The sequence below is a fragment of the Mchenga conophoros genome, linkage group LG23 (assembly GCF_057382185.1).
Source record: "Mchenga conophoros isolate Kocher_MC1m ecotype Shallow Benthic linkage group LG23, M_conophoros_male_GT1.1, whole genome shotgun sequence".
Lineage (NCBI taxonomy): Eukaryota > Metazoa > Chordata > Actinopteri > Cichliformes > Cichlidae > Mchenga > Mchenga conophoros.
In genome coordinates this window covers 25,350,665-25,365,848 of record NC_140547.1, presented here as the reverse complement: position 1 = coordinate 25,365,848, position 15,184 = coordinate 25,350,665, and the positions used below count along the sequence as shown (strand labels likewise).

Below are 15,184 nucleotides of genomic sequence, written 5' to 3'. Positions count from 1 at the left end.
CTGCAGAAGTAGCCAACTCGGTTGCCAGTATTTATGTTGCATTCCAGTTATGTTTAATGTTGGAAGTCTACAGTGATGTCAGCCCTGAGTTAGTCTGTTCCAGTAGGAAAGACAGAAAAGCAATGAAAAACAAGATTTGTTGAGCTTCTTAGCAGGGCAGAGCCATTCATGCATCTCTAGCAATGCAGAATAATACTTGTGTTTTTAATGGTAAAAAAAAACTGCTGCAACATATTCATGAATAGAGCCTGTGTATGGTTTATTTAGCAAGTCACAAATACACAGCAGTGGCGGTATAGATTCAAAGTTTTTCTGTTTTATTGCCGTTTATGTTCACTGTCGCCATCGTGGATTGTTAACTTGGGGTTGGTGGGGCTAATTTGACTTTCTAAAACAGTGGTTCTTAACCTGGGTTCGATCGAACCCTAGGGGTTCGGTGAGTCGGTCTCAGGGGTTCGGCACAGCCTCCGCCATGACATGCATGGCTCATTTTGTGCACCAGTAAAAAACATATCTATGTCTTGAATTTGAAAAAAAAATCACATTTTACTTTTCAGTAAAGGGGTGTTCAGTGAATTCGCATATGAAGCTGGTGGGGTTCGGTACCTCCAACAAGGTTAAGAACCACTGTTCTAAAATCAGAGTTGAGGGCACATTGGGGATGAAAATTATAACTCTGGACTTCCAACTTATTCTGGAACCCAACAATATACAACGCAGTTTACTAACATACTAGTTGTCGTTGGAGTTGCGCTTATTGAGCAGTCCAGTCTCTTCAAGTTGATGTTAAAAATGATGAGAAAAGAGGAGGAAGAGGAAATAATGGTACTGAATTGTGATGACACGTAGTTGCGCTTTTATGATGGTGCACATCAGGCTTCAATGTAGCGTTTCAGCATTAAAATATATGCTCGAGATTTAATACAGACATATAAATCCCACTTACCTAAATTTTTTCATTGATGCTGAATGATGCTTTCACAGGCTCTATGCAACCATGTGAAAAACGAACTACCCTGTTACTGCTTCCATATGAATGAATAAACTCGATTAGCTGTTTATCAGTAAGTGTGACTACCTTATGAAAACAGAACATTTAGCGGTTTGCAGGTCTGAAGCTTTCAGGTGTGTGTTAACACAATGCCAGCGAATTTACCCCAAGCTCAGAGCACACAACGCTCAGAGAAACTGCAAAATCCAAGAGCTACTTCTCAGACTCTACAGGCATCAGTTAGCTTGTTAAATGTTAAAGCACAGCACTGAACATGTATGGCTTATTTGAAAGGGTTTTCAGAAAAGACCGGGGCAGCACAGCTTAGGTTTGCAAAGTTACATCTGAAAAAAACCACTAGACTTCTAGAACAATGTGCTTTAAACAGACAAGACCAAAGTGAAGATGTTTGACCATAATGCACAAAACCAAACTCCGCATTTTGGCTTGTTTTGTAGACCCAGGACCTGGACAGCTTTTCTATACTGAAGTATTCTAGTAAAATCTGAGGACATCTGTCTGACTGCTACAGACCAAACTTGGTCATGGGAGGTTAATCTGGTTTGTCTGTTTTGTGTATTATTGTAGGGTCTTTACATTACAAAAGAAAGCACCTCGAGACAGCTGTTGTGATTTGGCACAATATAAATCAAATTGAATTGAATTTATTACATTTTGCCTTTATTTTTGAGAAATTCCTGATGAGAAATTTCAGTCCACTTTGAAGGTTTAAGAGACTTTAACCTGTGCCTCACATATTTTAAAGTGGAATACCTGTTGAATGTTTAAACAGTCTAGCATGACAGTAAACATTAGAGAATTGGTGATCTTTGATGTCCACCTACAAAACTCCTTCAGGTTTCAGGTCAGATACTTTAAAACTCACAGCAAGAGTCCTTTTAAGCTTCCAAATTTGAACATGTTTTCCATCTTCTGCCTGTTGGAGATAATTAGACACCAAACAGCTGACCAAATGAAGATTGTCAGGATACTTAACAAGTCAAAAGAAACATGAGTTTTTAGCTCGTCTCTCCGGCTCTACAGAGGGCAGACAGACTGCTGGAAAACATGCAGTTTGATGTGTTTGATGTACGAACAAGGCTTCATGCTGTCTTCCCTTTATGCTTCTCCCTCTCAAGCTCAGAAGAAAGGCCACTTAGTCAGCATGTGACAGCTTCCTATTACAGTCCCCTGCAGTGTCGCTGCTGGAAACATCCGAGTGCTCGTCCGCAGCCGTCTCCTGGCCCCGTGCGAGGTTAAACTGAAAACCCTGCTTGCATCATTTCTTTCTCATCTTTTCTCTCACTTGTCAACGTCTTGGCTGCGGGTTCAACTTTCATCATCGGAGGCTGGAGTGAGGAATGATGTAAGCTGGTAGCTTCTTGAGAAGCTACGGTTCATTGGATGTCTTGGAATCCTTAATCAAACTTTCAGCCTAAGAGCACAACGTGTGAAAGCTCAGATCAGATTTTCCACTTTAGCTCGGAGGATAATCACCACTCTGTCTAGACGACGGGAGTGTTATATGACCGTAAAAGTCAAAATTCAATCCTGACTGATGCTGGAGATGAACGCCGGCGAGTCTGCTCTATTTTTATATCTCGTTTCCATTAAAAATAGTGAATTCCTTCTAATGTTTTCTAAATGCACTCCGAACAATAGGAGGAAATAAAGGGACTGTTCTTCCCACATCATTATTTTACAGACTGATCCATGTTGTGTGCTGGATGACCTGCATTTTTCTTTCTTTTTTATTCAGTCATTTCATTTTACAAAGAAGTGATTCACACACAAATCCGTATTAAAACAGCTGGATACCAATTATCCAAGTTATATTAGTTTTTATAATGTATTCATTTGCAGTATGCTGGAAGCTTCTCATCCATACACACACACACCGGCACAGTAAGCTTGTGTATTTACTCGTGTATCTTCATTCAGGTGTTAGAGTAGCAGGAGTCGGTGAGCCGATGCGCTTATCCTCCTTTTTTCCTCATTATTGCGCTACTTCTTTCTTTGTTACACAATATGTACATTTATGTCTATAATGATAATAAATAAAGCAATAACAATCACATTAAAAGAATAAGACTAACAAGAGGAGCTCCTCCTGGCAAAGCAAACATGTTTGGCACAGGTTCAGACTCTGTTGTACAGGACACAGATTATGAAACAGTAGTTCATAAGTACATGCAGATATGATTTCTGTTTGCTTTGTGTCTCTGACTCTGTAGCCTGCTGATATTTTACCTGATTTTGTATCACTCTGCATGTTTTTTTCCCTTGTTTAGTTTTAAATCTCGTTGTGTGATTGTGTGACACAGTTTTGTTTTTGTTGCATCTTTGCTTGTGTTTTATATCTCATTTTAGTTTTTGAACAGTTTTGTTTTTGTAGATATTCTCTGTATCTTTTTGTTTTTTATTGCAGTAGTTTTTGTCTCCGTTTGACACATTTTGCGTCTCTTCTGCTTATTGCATGTTTCAATTTCCTTTTAGCCAGTAGTTCAAGCCTTTCTTGACCAACGGTTACATGTAAAATATGTATAAAAATAAAAATATGATCACCTGTCCTCAGTAACTCACTGTACTATGTGACTTTTTGTTTGTGTGCCCTGTCATGAGGAAAACAATGGAGCTGATGAAGAGCAGGTGCCTCTCCGCATTGAGTGTGCACCAACAGGTGTTCATTATCACACTTGACCCGACTGTACCTGGTTCTGCATTATTAGGGAAGTGTTAAACATAACAGTGTGAAACCTAACCTCTCCACAGATTTTCTGTGGCCTCTGAAGCCAATGTGTTGAATGGAATGATTTACTCAAGGGCTCCGGAGGTCCATATGCACGTAAACTTGTGTCATAAAGTTCCTTGTGTGGTTGAGCTTAGCCCGGCTGTACGCCTTGTTTCTATTGGTCGCGTGAAGGTAGGTCACAGAGTGGGCAGCATGCGCGAGTACTCTTTGCTGGTGTGGTTGTGGGCAAGCAGTACCTTATGGTACTGCAAGATTTTAGTCCATTACAGCGTAGTTTGTTACCAGTTTTATTACTTTCTGGTTTTATTACCAGAAAGTAATAAAACAAAAAGAGGGCGAGAGCTCCCAGGGCCTAACTAAAACAAAAATGCAAAACAAAAGGCCTACCCAGCTGCTTGACAAAAGGTCAGTGAAAACATACAAAAGTGGCATCAACCGCATACCCTAGTGTGTCTAACAGTTTAACGCCTGCAATCAGTGTATAGGTACCCCAGCTTACCTGTCCAGCCTCCCACCACACATAATATAAAGAAGCCTGTTCGCAAATGTTTGTCATAGCAGAAGCCAGCAGCCACCAGCTGGCCAGGGAGCAGCTCATTTGTAGTAATCCTCGGCGTGTGATTGGCCAATAGACACATGCCAATCACTTCGAACTGGCCAATAGGTGGAGGCTTGACACCTGAAAGATAAATAGAACACAAAAGCAAAGCCACACCTCTTGGCACGTAACAGTGGCAAAACTTAAGGGGAAAGAAACAGGCTTTCCAACCGCATAAAAAGACAGGTAGTATTGTTACAACAAAGGAATAATCAACCAAATTTCTTTGATTAAAAAAAACAATATCAAAGTTTGTCTTCCATGATTTTTCTCATTTATAAAAAAGTTCAGCTACCTACCTTGAAGTTCTTAAATTGACCTCTCCCCTTAGAGGTCGCCACAGCAGATCATCTAGTGCTATCTCACCTTATCTCACCTCTGCCACACCACCTCTGCATGTCCTGCTTCACTAGAGCCATCAAACTCCTCTGCCTGGCAGCTCTGTCTTAAGGATCCTTTTCCCAGTATATCCACTATCCTTCCTCTGCCCTCTATATACTCATTTCTGATCCTGTCCATCCTTATCACTTTTCATCTTCAGCTCTGCATCCTGTCTTTTTGCCGCCGTTTGCAAATCGTACATTAGATCTCAGAAGATCTCAAACACACAGTCACAAAAGTCACAGAATCAGTGAATGTGCAAATGATTTTCATTTTCAAGTCTCCACTACAGGATATCAGAGGTGCCCTACATCACGCGTCACACTGGTGTTAGTCACAGTGCAGCTGTATAAAGGACGAAGCTTTGATAGATTTGGTGGAGTTGCAGGTGATGAATTTTTCAGAACCATGAGTGCTCAGTGGACTTTTACAAATCTCACTCTGGCCCTGTGATGAAGACAAGGAAACTTATTGTATTTCTAAGTTCTCCCAGGTGTCTCAGATCCATAGAGCCTGAGGCTGTTCATTAAGGCCTCAAAGTTGTGGAGCTCTTACTGACTGAACTTATATATTTTTTCCTGGTTAAAATCAAAAAATGGGAAATGCTCAGGGGGCTAAGCTTCACTTTCAAAAAACTTTAAAAAAGAAAAAAGAAGAAGAATCTGAAAACTGGCTGCTAGTACCAAGCTCAAAGGTAGCAAAACAAGGAGTTAGCTATTAAATCAGCTTCAGTGCTCTGGAAATTTTGTGTTAACTTCACAAATTCATATTAAATTAAAATGTAATTGAAACCTGGAGATGTATTGTTAATGCTCTACAGCATAGGTGTCAAACTCTGGCCCGCGGGCCAAATTAGGCCGCGAAGCCATACCAAATTACTATCAGAGCTGGCCTACTGGTATTATACAGCTAATATATATATTGTTTAGTATTAAGCTTTGCTTGTTCCATATTCAGTTTTTCAGCTAAACTTGTTTGAGTCCATAAGAAAAGATTCATTCTTATATCTGGAGGAAGATTTTTTTTTTCAATAAATATTAACGTTAGCCCGCGACTTTGTTCCATTTTGAATTTTGGCCCACTGTGTATTTGAGTTTGACACCCCTGCTCTACAGCAAGTATCACACAGTAATCTGGACCCAGGGGCTCAGTTCATACATGATTTTTAAGCCTATGCAGTCTCTCTCTGCTATGTTTGATCTTTTTATGATGGTGGTTGGAGCACGCTCAAGCATCTCAGTCCCAAACGTCCTGTAGATGTTCAGTGTGAACACCACAGCATCAAATTCAGTGAGCCTTTATTTCCTCTCTCATTTTGAAAGAGAGCACAGATTACAGCCAGAGCGTTCTCACTCCCGAGGCGTAACATGTCGACGTTTTGTCACGTCCCGCGGCGTTCCTGAGGAACGCGAAAGGAGACCTTCGGCGTTCTTAGGGTACGCGGCGGGTTATGGCTGGAATCCAGTGCAATGACGCTCCCGCGGTAATAGACGTTCCAGCCCTGTATTCCAGCCCTAAACCTAACCTTATCCCTAGCCCTAACCATAACCTTTTTCCTGACCTTATCCAGGACTTTAATGATGTCAAATAGCGTGTTTCTAAGCGATTTGAAGAAAAAGAGCGAACATGTGTAGATTCAGTCCAGAGGGTTCTCATATTTCCTCTGTTTTCCGAGGTCGTCATTTAGGAACGTGGTGGGTAGCCGAAAACGTAATATGGTGACGATTTGTCACCTAGCGTAAAATGTTACGCTTTGGGAGTGAGAACGGGTTGTTACAGCAGAGCCACAATTTTCTGTCCATCATTTAGTTAGAGTGAAATGGCCAAGGTTTCTTTGTCCTGTCTTCCTTTCCTCACCCCACACCAGTGGCAGATGGCTGTACCTCCCTGAGCCTGGCTCTGCCGGAGGTTTCTTCCTGTTAAAAGGGAGTTTTTCCTTCCCACTGTCACCAAAGAGCTTGCTGATAGGGGCTCGTCTGATTGGTGGGGTTTCTCTATTTTCTCTGTATTATTGTAGAGTCTTCACCTTACGATATAAAGCACCTTGAGCTAACTGTTGTTGTAATGTGTCGCTATATAAATAAAATGTAATTAAAATGAAGCATCAAACTTTATTTTGCTGGAGAAAGGTACAATTTTTGTATTTTTCCTTCTGTACACCAACACAGCAGAGTTTAAAACACTCAAGATGTGACTGACGTGGAAACCTTCAGCTTTAATTTAAGTGGTTTAATGACACTTTTGAATTAACTGTTTAGAAATTACAGCCCTTTATACAAAGTATCCCATTTTTCAGAATGATCAAAAGTAACTGTATTAAGTTAAGAGTTGTGTGTGTGGTTGAGGCTTGTGGGGAGCTTCAGGGCAAATCCCTAACTGGTCCACAGCACCTCCAACTCACAGTGAGCTGCCAGCTGGTGCCAGATGTCATAAGACACCTTCACAGGTCTTGCAGAGCCCATTTCTTTATATCAGTACTGGGATGATATTTTATTGTCAGCGCCGTGTAAAAAAAGTTTTCCTAGTTTGGTCTGGAAGAAGTTACACATAAATTCAAACTCAGCCACATGCAACACCTCTGGGATGAAGTGCAAGCTGGACCGCATTAAACAGCATCACTTCTGACTGAATGAGAGCAAAATCCCACAGCGAGCGTAGAGGCTGTTAGGACTGCAGATGAATTCTCGCAGTGTTCGAGTGACTCACACACAGAGGCACAGTTTCTGATGATTAGTGTTTGTTTCTGACTTTCTGTGTTTGCAGGAGTATGTGGACGTCAGCCCTCCGCAGAGGAACTGGAAGGGCATTGCAATCTCTTTGCTGGTGATCGTGGTGGTCTGCTCGCTCATCACCATGTCTGTGGTCGTCCTCACACCCGGTATGTCAGCCTGTGGAGAGAGACAGGATGATGTTTCTAGCTTTCTAAACCATGCAAATATGTGTTTGTCAGAAGTACATGAATATGCTTTATAAGACACTTATAATCTGCAGCTCTGCGTTGGATGAATCTCTCACTGTAACCTGGAGTTCACCCATTTATTTGTTTTCCAGTTGAACTTCCCGGCAGCAGCAAGTCCAGGCTGACTGTAGCAGATCTTTACAAACCAGAGTTCAGCATTCACGACCCTGAGGCCAAGTGGATTAGCGGTGAGTGTTTACATGAAAAAAAAAACCCACACAAAAATCCTCACACAAACAAAGATGTGTGTTGCTGAATATTTTGAGTCTGAGGTTTTAATCCTGCACAGAGTAGCAGCGTTTAAGTCTCCTTTTACAGAAAGAGAAGGAAAGGTAAACTCACGTCGTATATAAAAGATGGACTTAATGTGCTGCCCAGGGCTGGGCGATATAACCCAAAATTCATATCTCGATATTTTTTAGCCGGACGGCAATATAAGATATATATCTCGATTTTTTTTTAAAGCCATAAAGTAAGAACAAAAAGAGAGTTCTTAGTCAAAGCTGTGTCCCAGATGTCACACAGGCACTTTTATTAACATACAGCATAGATGTACATGAAAAAAACTACTCAAAAATAAATTATGAGCATTTATTAAATAATAATGCTCCATAAATGAAAGAAAACTATGTTGTTTTTGTGCATAACAAAGAGCTCACAATTGTGCAGTCAAAATGCAAACTAACAGACGCCGAGCACAATAACAAAGAGACAGATTTCACAGCTGCTCTGTTCCCAACTTCTACTGCGTGACTGACAGCCTGGAGTTTGAAATCCTCTTTGTAACCGTGTCTCTGAACAGGTGCCATTTATGGTCCTTATACACACACAATACGGTAATATTACGTTGAAGCACAGTACGTATTACGTATTAGTAGTCTGGAGCCTACGTATTAGGCTCCAGACTACGGTAGCCGTAATGTTCTGACAATCCATCAAGCGGTGCAGCTCAGTAGCTTACCAAAGTCGAACTAAAACATTTTTTGACAGATTGCTGAGCGCCGTGTTCCACATACAATCGGTTCGCGGCCATCAAGCACAACCAGAATTCATACATAAGGCGCGCTGTCGACTTTTGAGAGAATGAAAGGATTTTAGGCTTAGCTCGTTAGCGTGGTTAGCTCGTTAACAATTTGGTGCTGTCCAGCCCCACGCACGGGGCGATGCGCAGTAACTCGTTAACGGAGATTTGCCGTGTCCATCTTGTCGCTGCCTCCAGGTGAAGCGATGGGGAAGGAGGGGGAGTTGTGTTCAGTGAAGGAGAGGCGAGGCCGAGTAATGTTGCGTAAAGACAAAAGTGGACGAAAGAGCGGCAAACTTGTGGCTCCACAACTATAATTATAACGTAACTTATACTATATCGATATAAATGATATTGTCACATCTTATATCTCGTATGAAAATATATAGATATTTTTAAAATTACTCAATATATAGCCCAGCCCTAGTGCTGCCACTCATTTGACATTTCTTCCATCATGTTTGTTTTTTTGTTTGTTTGTTTTTTTGTTTGGAGACAAAAGTGACCAAACTCCAAAGGACATTAAGGTAAATAAGGTAAATGCTGTTCTTCAGAGTGGGAAGGTCATCAAATGGGAAATCTCACTTCCTGATGTGTTTTTGGATCAGTCTGGGAGCCCTAAATATTTGTCCCTAACAAGCAAAAGTAGCAAAGGTAAATCAGAGTTACTTCTAGCTTTAATTAAGTAACAATAGTACATTTACTAGATTGTGATTTTTTCAAGCAGCTCTGGCCATTTTTTTCTGTATATAAAAAGTGAAATTGATTTCTATAGCTCCTACTGACCAAGAAAGGTGACAATTAACTTCCCCTCCTTGTCTGATGGATGGATGGATAATATCAGGAGAGAATAACACCCGATGTACGTTATAGACAGAGAAACACAGTTTACTCGTGGTTCAGTCTGACAAGAGTGAAAACAGGATGACAGCCTGTTGAATGACAACTTGAGAGAAAGCCCAAAAAAATAGTGTTCACATTCATTTATTTCCTTTTTCGCAACTGATTGCAAGTACTTGTGCCAACCAGCTGGTTGCCTAGAGGTTGAGCATGCAGCATGTGACATCCTCAAGCTCTGGGTGATAACTCTAAATTGTCTGAGGGGAGGCAACCTGTCTCCGAACCATCGTGGTCTCTCTTGGACTGACTGTAATCACTCAGACTGGTGAAGGTTTGCAAACAATTGCTGTTTAATTTGTAAGTGTAGGCAAAGGTCAACATGTTGCACTCAATCCGAGTCAGTCTGTGCTAATCAGCGCAACTCATCTACGTCTCGTCTCTTTGCGAAAGAGGACTCCACTGGTTTTCTGCTTTTAATCCTACATCAAAGTAAGGTTGCAGTCAAACTGCTGTCCTGCAGCAACTATGTCACAGTTTCAGATCTTTGAGTTTCTCTGTGCACGTTAACCACACTGCCGCCCGACTTTTTATCTGCTGATTTATCATGTGTTTTACTCTAGATTAGTTGGACCGTAAACTCATCAGTAAAGTGGAAAGTAGAGTCATTTTCTTATTTGACTTCCTTATAACCTGAGGAGGAAGAGTCACTTCACGTTGGCTGTCAGGAAGAATGGCCATTGGTTTCATATTTCAGACCTGGAGGTTACATCTTGTTAGTTTTGATGTAGTCTTAGTCCAAGAACACATAGTACTCCATAAGCTAATACTGAAGCCTTGTGCAAATAGACACCTGATTTTTGTTAGCTGCCTGCTCATGTTTGTTTACCAACACTTTAAATTATTTTCATCTAGATCTCTTTTCACTGGAATCATAGACCTTTGTGACCATCGATTTCCATTGCAACAACTAACTTTCATATGTTAAGAAATAAAAATGAAACATTTGCATGCATTATTTAGGTACACTTGGTTTTGAAATAAACACATATTTATATCTCGAAACATCTGCCATGATGGATTTTTAATCAGTTTTATGTAATGAGATAATGGAGCAATCCTAGCTACAATAGCACTAACTTTTTATGTGCCTTTATTTTTGGAAAGAAAAACAAAAGTATTGCTGCCAATATCTGGCTTTGATGCAGAGGAGTATAGTTACATTTTAATTGTGACCCAAGGTCACGAGTCGTGGCCCTTGCAGAGTGAGGTGAAGATGATGTAGCTCAGGATGGAGGAGGTGAGGACAATGTGTGAGGAAAGCGACATGTAATGCAGTGCAGGCGAATAAAACTGTGCAAACAGCACAGAGGTGAAGTCTATGTGTCAGTTTGAGAGGCCTGATGAGAGGTGTCGTTTGGTATTTTTATCTTTTGAAAGAAAAAAAATCAGTTCTTCAGTTTCAAGAACAGCGTGTAGAAAACTTTACACAGTTTTAGTTGGTGCACAATTTCCCCTGTTTATTCCTCATGTGTTCCTTTATTTTAAAAAAACAAAACAACAACAACAAGAAGTTTAATAATTTAAACATCCATCCTGTTACGCTTAACCAGTTCAGGGTTGCTGTGGCATGAAGTTTATCCCCACGGTCACTGCTCGCCGTGCTGCAACCACTAATTAAAATTAAATAAAATAATTTCATTAAAACTACTCTTAATTAATATGACTTCCTATATGACTGTTAAATATTACATTCAAAGATTAAAAGACTAAATCAATAAACAGCTGATTTAAAATAAATACAAATACACAATAATGATATTTAATTTAAAATAACATTTATACTTGCATTGGGTAAAAGAGTTTGCACAGCCACGATATGTTTTCCTAAATATGTTTTATAGGGAAATATAAATGCTGCTGTAGCTTTGTCCTGGGTACTCTGTTCTTCATCTATTTTTGTTCCCCACCAGCTTTTGAGGGAAATATGTTGATGTGTAACTGCTGACCAGCTAGTCCACCACTGTGCTCATCAGCTCGGCTCTAACTGGGTCTGCTTGCTGTTTTGTACTGAGCAGGTAACATACAGGTGCGTTTCTTTAGGTTTTTCTATGAGCACAAACTCCACCTGCAGTCAATATAATGTGTTGCTGTAGCTGGTTGTGAATAAAGAAAACGAACCAGACCACCTTCATTTATATTCATAAAATACTCAGCTTTAAACAACATTACGCTATTATGCTTTTCCTCATTTATTGTCATATAAATACTGATGTATGTATTAGAGATGGACCGATCCGATATTAAGTATCGGTATCGGTCCGATACTGACGTAAATTACTGGATCGGATATCGGAGAGAAATAAAAAATGTAATCCGATCCATTAAATATCAAAAAAGCACCTCACAAAACTTGAGACACGGCGTAACTCGGCTCATAACCATAGCACGCAGCAGCAGTACCCCTCACGTGATAGAGCCGCTGCGTGTATTTGTAGCCTCGCTAGCAATCCGGCATTTCATCTCCGAGGAAGTTATCCCAGAGAGAAGTAAAGCAAGTGTGTAAGTTCATCTCTGAATGTTTGTAAAGCATTTCCACGTTAAGCTTAACAACCGATATATGGAGCAACTGCCTCTTCTCTCCCTCCCTCTCCTGTCGTGAAACTGATCAATGATCAGCTGATCGGCTTTTTTGTTGCAAGTCTGTCTCTCTTGTTTGTTTTTGGCCCACTTTGCACCAGAAAGAGGAAACCAGCGGCTGAACAACAGCAGCACGTTTAAGCTTGATAAGCTGTTGTTAGAATTTATTTAATATTACCTTCTACACCAGGATCTTTTTCTACGTAGCTGACAGCTGGTAACTGTGCAGGGGCGGATCTAGCAAAGTTTAGCCAGGGGGGCCGATAGGGCATTAACGGGGAAAAGGGGGCACAAAGACATACTTTTCTTTCTTATTCTCATTTAAAATGTCAAGCTTTTAATAAATAATTATCTGAATCTTACACCCAAAGTTTTAATCTGATGTAAAATGTATAGAAGTCCATTACTGTATATAGTAACTATTAAGTCTAATATATCCTAGTAAGCTATAGTACTTTTTCCTTTGGGAAGGTACCATCTGTGCAGTCTGCAGTTCTGTTGAAGAAAGATGTTGAATCTATTTAATTATTCTTGAAAAATAATTTATTTCTGTGCATTTTTTTTCCACACTGCATCAAATTAAAGTTGATTACGTCGATTAAGCATCACGAGGTGGAGGGTGGGGGTGGTTCCCTATTTTATTTTATTTTTTGCTGGAGTTTGCAACCCTATTAGGTTGCTTAATATTTCTGCTAAGTACTCTTTAAAATACCAGAATAGGAAGGATGTAGTAGGTTTATTAGATTGATCAGTATTGCTGAACTATGAAATATTTTGGGTGCAGTGTATTTTTTACACACAGGTATAACAGAATAGCTTTAGTGTTGTTTATTTAAACTTGAGTATGAACTTATACAAAATGCAGCAAGATATTAAAAAAAAGTTTTATTTATTAAAAAACACTATATCGGATTCATATCGGTATCGGCAGATATCCAAATTTATGGTATCGGTATCGGACATAAAAAAGTGGTATCGTGCCATCTCTAGTATGTATATATTTACTGAATCTTCACAGCAATTATAATTGTAAACATGTACAATTGCTGCGAGCCAAAGGCTTAGGTCTCAGACATCTTTAAACTCCTTTTTTTCTACTCTTAGCTGAGTATGATGTCATTGAGAGCAGATATCCATTAGCTCCACCCAACTACTTGTTTCTAAGAGGCAGCCAATCACAAGAACGTTGGCTTAAAGGGAGGTTAGACAGCTGCAATTGTTTATTGGAGACACAAACCAAACTTGAGATGTGGCACCAGAGCCCAATGCAAGATAAATAAAGATTATTTTGGACTTTGATTCATGCAAAGCTACTCTGGCAGAGCCCATGAATTAATAGATGGGGATGGAAATGAGTCAGATAGGCCTGTTTGAAGGCTAGAGAAATATAATGGCTAATTAATAAACTTTCCTGTTTTTATCTAACCAAGACAATTACATTTTTCTAAACTTGAAATCCAAAGCAAACTTCTGTTCTTCTCTTCAGAGCTGGTTAGAGTGGATTGGTGAGCTGATGAGCATTTAATAAAGTATTTTCCAGATAAATTCAGCTAACCACAGGATGGACACTTTCCTCCCACTGGGGGAGAAAAACCGCATTGAGAGAGCCGTGGGTAAAAAGTTCAGAGCACTGTGGGAAGTGCATTAGCTGGAAATGAGAATCTCTCCACCTGAGGTTTCATTACAGACTCCAAACATTTGTCAGTGAGCAGAGGGGGTCTGTTATTGTTTCATAAAAACACTTACTCACTTTTCATGATAATTAGTTTAGTTTTAATACTTTTTGCCTCTCTGTTTGACAAACCTCTGGTTCATTTATTGACATCAAACTGCCTCAAGCGTCTCTAACTTTCACCATTTTCATACTTTGTGAATTGCTTTTTAGAGCCAAAGGTTGTTTTTTTGTTTTTTTATTGAGTCCCTGATTTATTTATTTATTTTTTATGTCTGTCACTGTATAAACACATAAGCTAGCTGGAGTGACTCCTGCTGACCTGCATATTCAAATGCAGATGGCTTCTCTGTGTTGGAGCTCAACAGCCTGCAGTGACTCAACATAAACATCCACAACCCCTGTGACAAACTATGGTTGAGGAATAATAATGACTGTAACTGTGAAAAAGGTAATCACTGTTCATGAACATATGATGCTAAAAATGCAGATATTTTTACACGTCTAGGAATCAGATATTTTGCTTGTACAAGAGGAATTTAAATGGCCTTATTTCCTGATCTTCATGATGAAGTCATCAAAGTGTAGCAGGGTGACATCGTCACCATAAGGAATCAAATATGAATAAACCTTAAGACAGTTTTGACTTTTACTAATTGTAAAACTGGTACTGAGAGTTGTTGAAAGAACTTTTCTGTCTGTAAGGTCTTTGGCTTCTATTGCTGTTAGCCTGTGTTAGCTGGTGTTAATGTCTGTTATACTGTTAGCTCTTCTTAGCCTCTGTTAGCTCATATAAGCTGCTGTTAGCCACATTTTGTGAAACTGTCTTTTAAATGGATGAAACATTGTTGAGCTTAGACACTTAGAGAAGTAACTCTCATATGATGTGATAATGTAACCAAACTGTTTATCTGAGGGAAAGTTTGACTTTTAGGACACTTGAGCATAACTTTTGTTGACATAAGGTTAGCTGATAACCAACTGTTGTTGTTTGTTTTTTTCAGCGGCTTGGTCTTAGTGTTAGGAACAAATAAGTAAGTAAGTAAGTAAAGTTTATTTATATAGCACCTTTCACAGACATGTGTCACAAAGTGCTTTACAAGAAAGGCAAGAAAACACAATACAGTCATAAATACATCATAAAACCCCCGGTCTAATTAAAAGCTTTTTGAAATATGTCCCTGTAATGCTCTAAAAGTTAAAACTAGAATTTTAAAATGGATCCTAAATCCAATTGGGCTCCCTTGATCAGGCGGGTCAGTAGCCTCGCTGCAGAGTTTTGAACAACCTGTAGACGAGCCAGCCCTTTCTTGTTTAGACAAGTAAACAGGCC

The 15,184-nt window shown here is 39.7% G+C and overlaps 1 protein-coding gene across 2 annotated transcripts in view; it reads left to right on the top strand.

Moving 5' to 3' along the window:
• Positions 1-15,184, top strand: part of LOC146547343 (inactive dipeptidyl peptidase 10-like) — a 130,499-nt gene that overhangs the window by 62,845 nt on the left and 52,470 nt on the right. For both annotated transcript variants that reach the window (XM_085264695.1, XM_085264697.1), the window contains exons 2-3: positions 7,486-7,600; positions 7,774-7,869. In XM_085264695.1, coding sequence (XP_085120821.1) covers positions 7,486-7,600; positions 7,774-7,869 — 211 coding nt within the window. The remainder of the gene's footprint in view (positions 1-7,485; positions 7,601-7,773; positions 7,870-15,184) is intronic.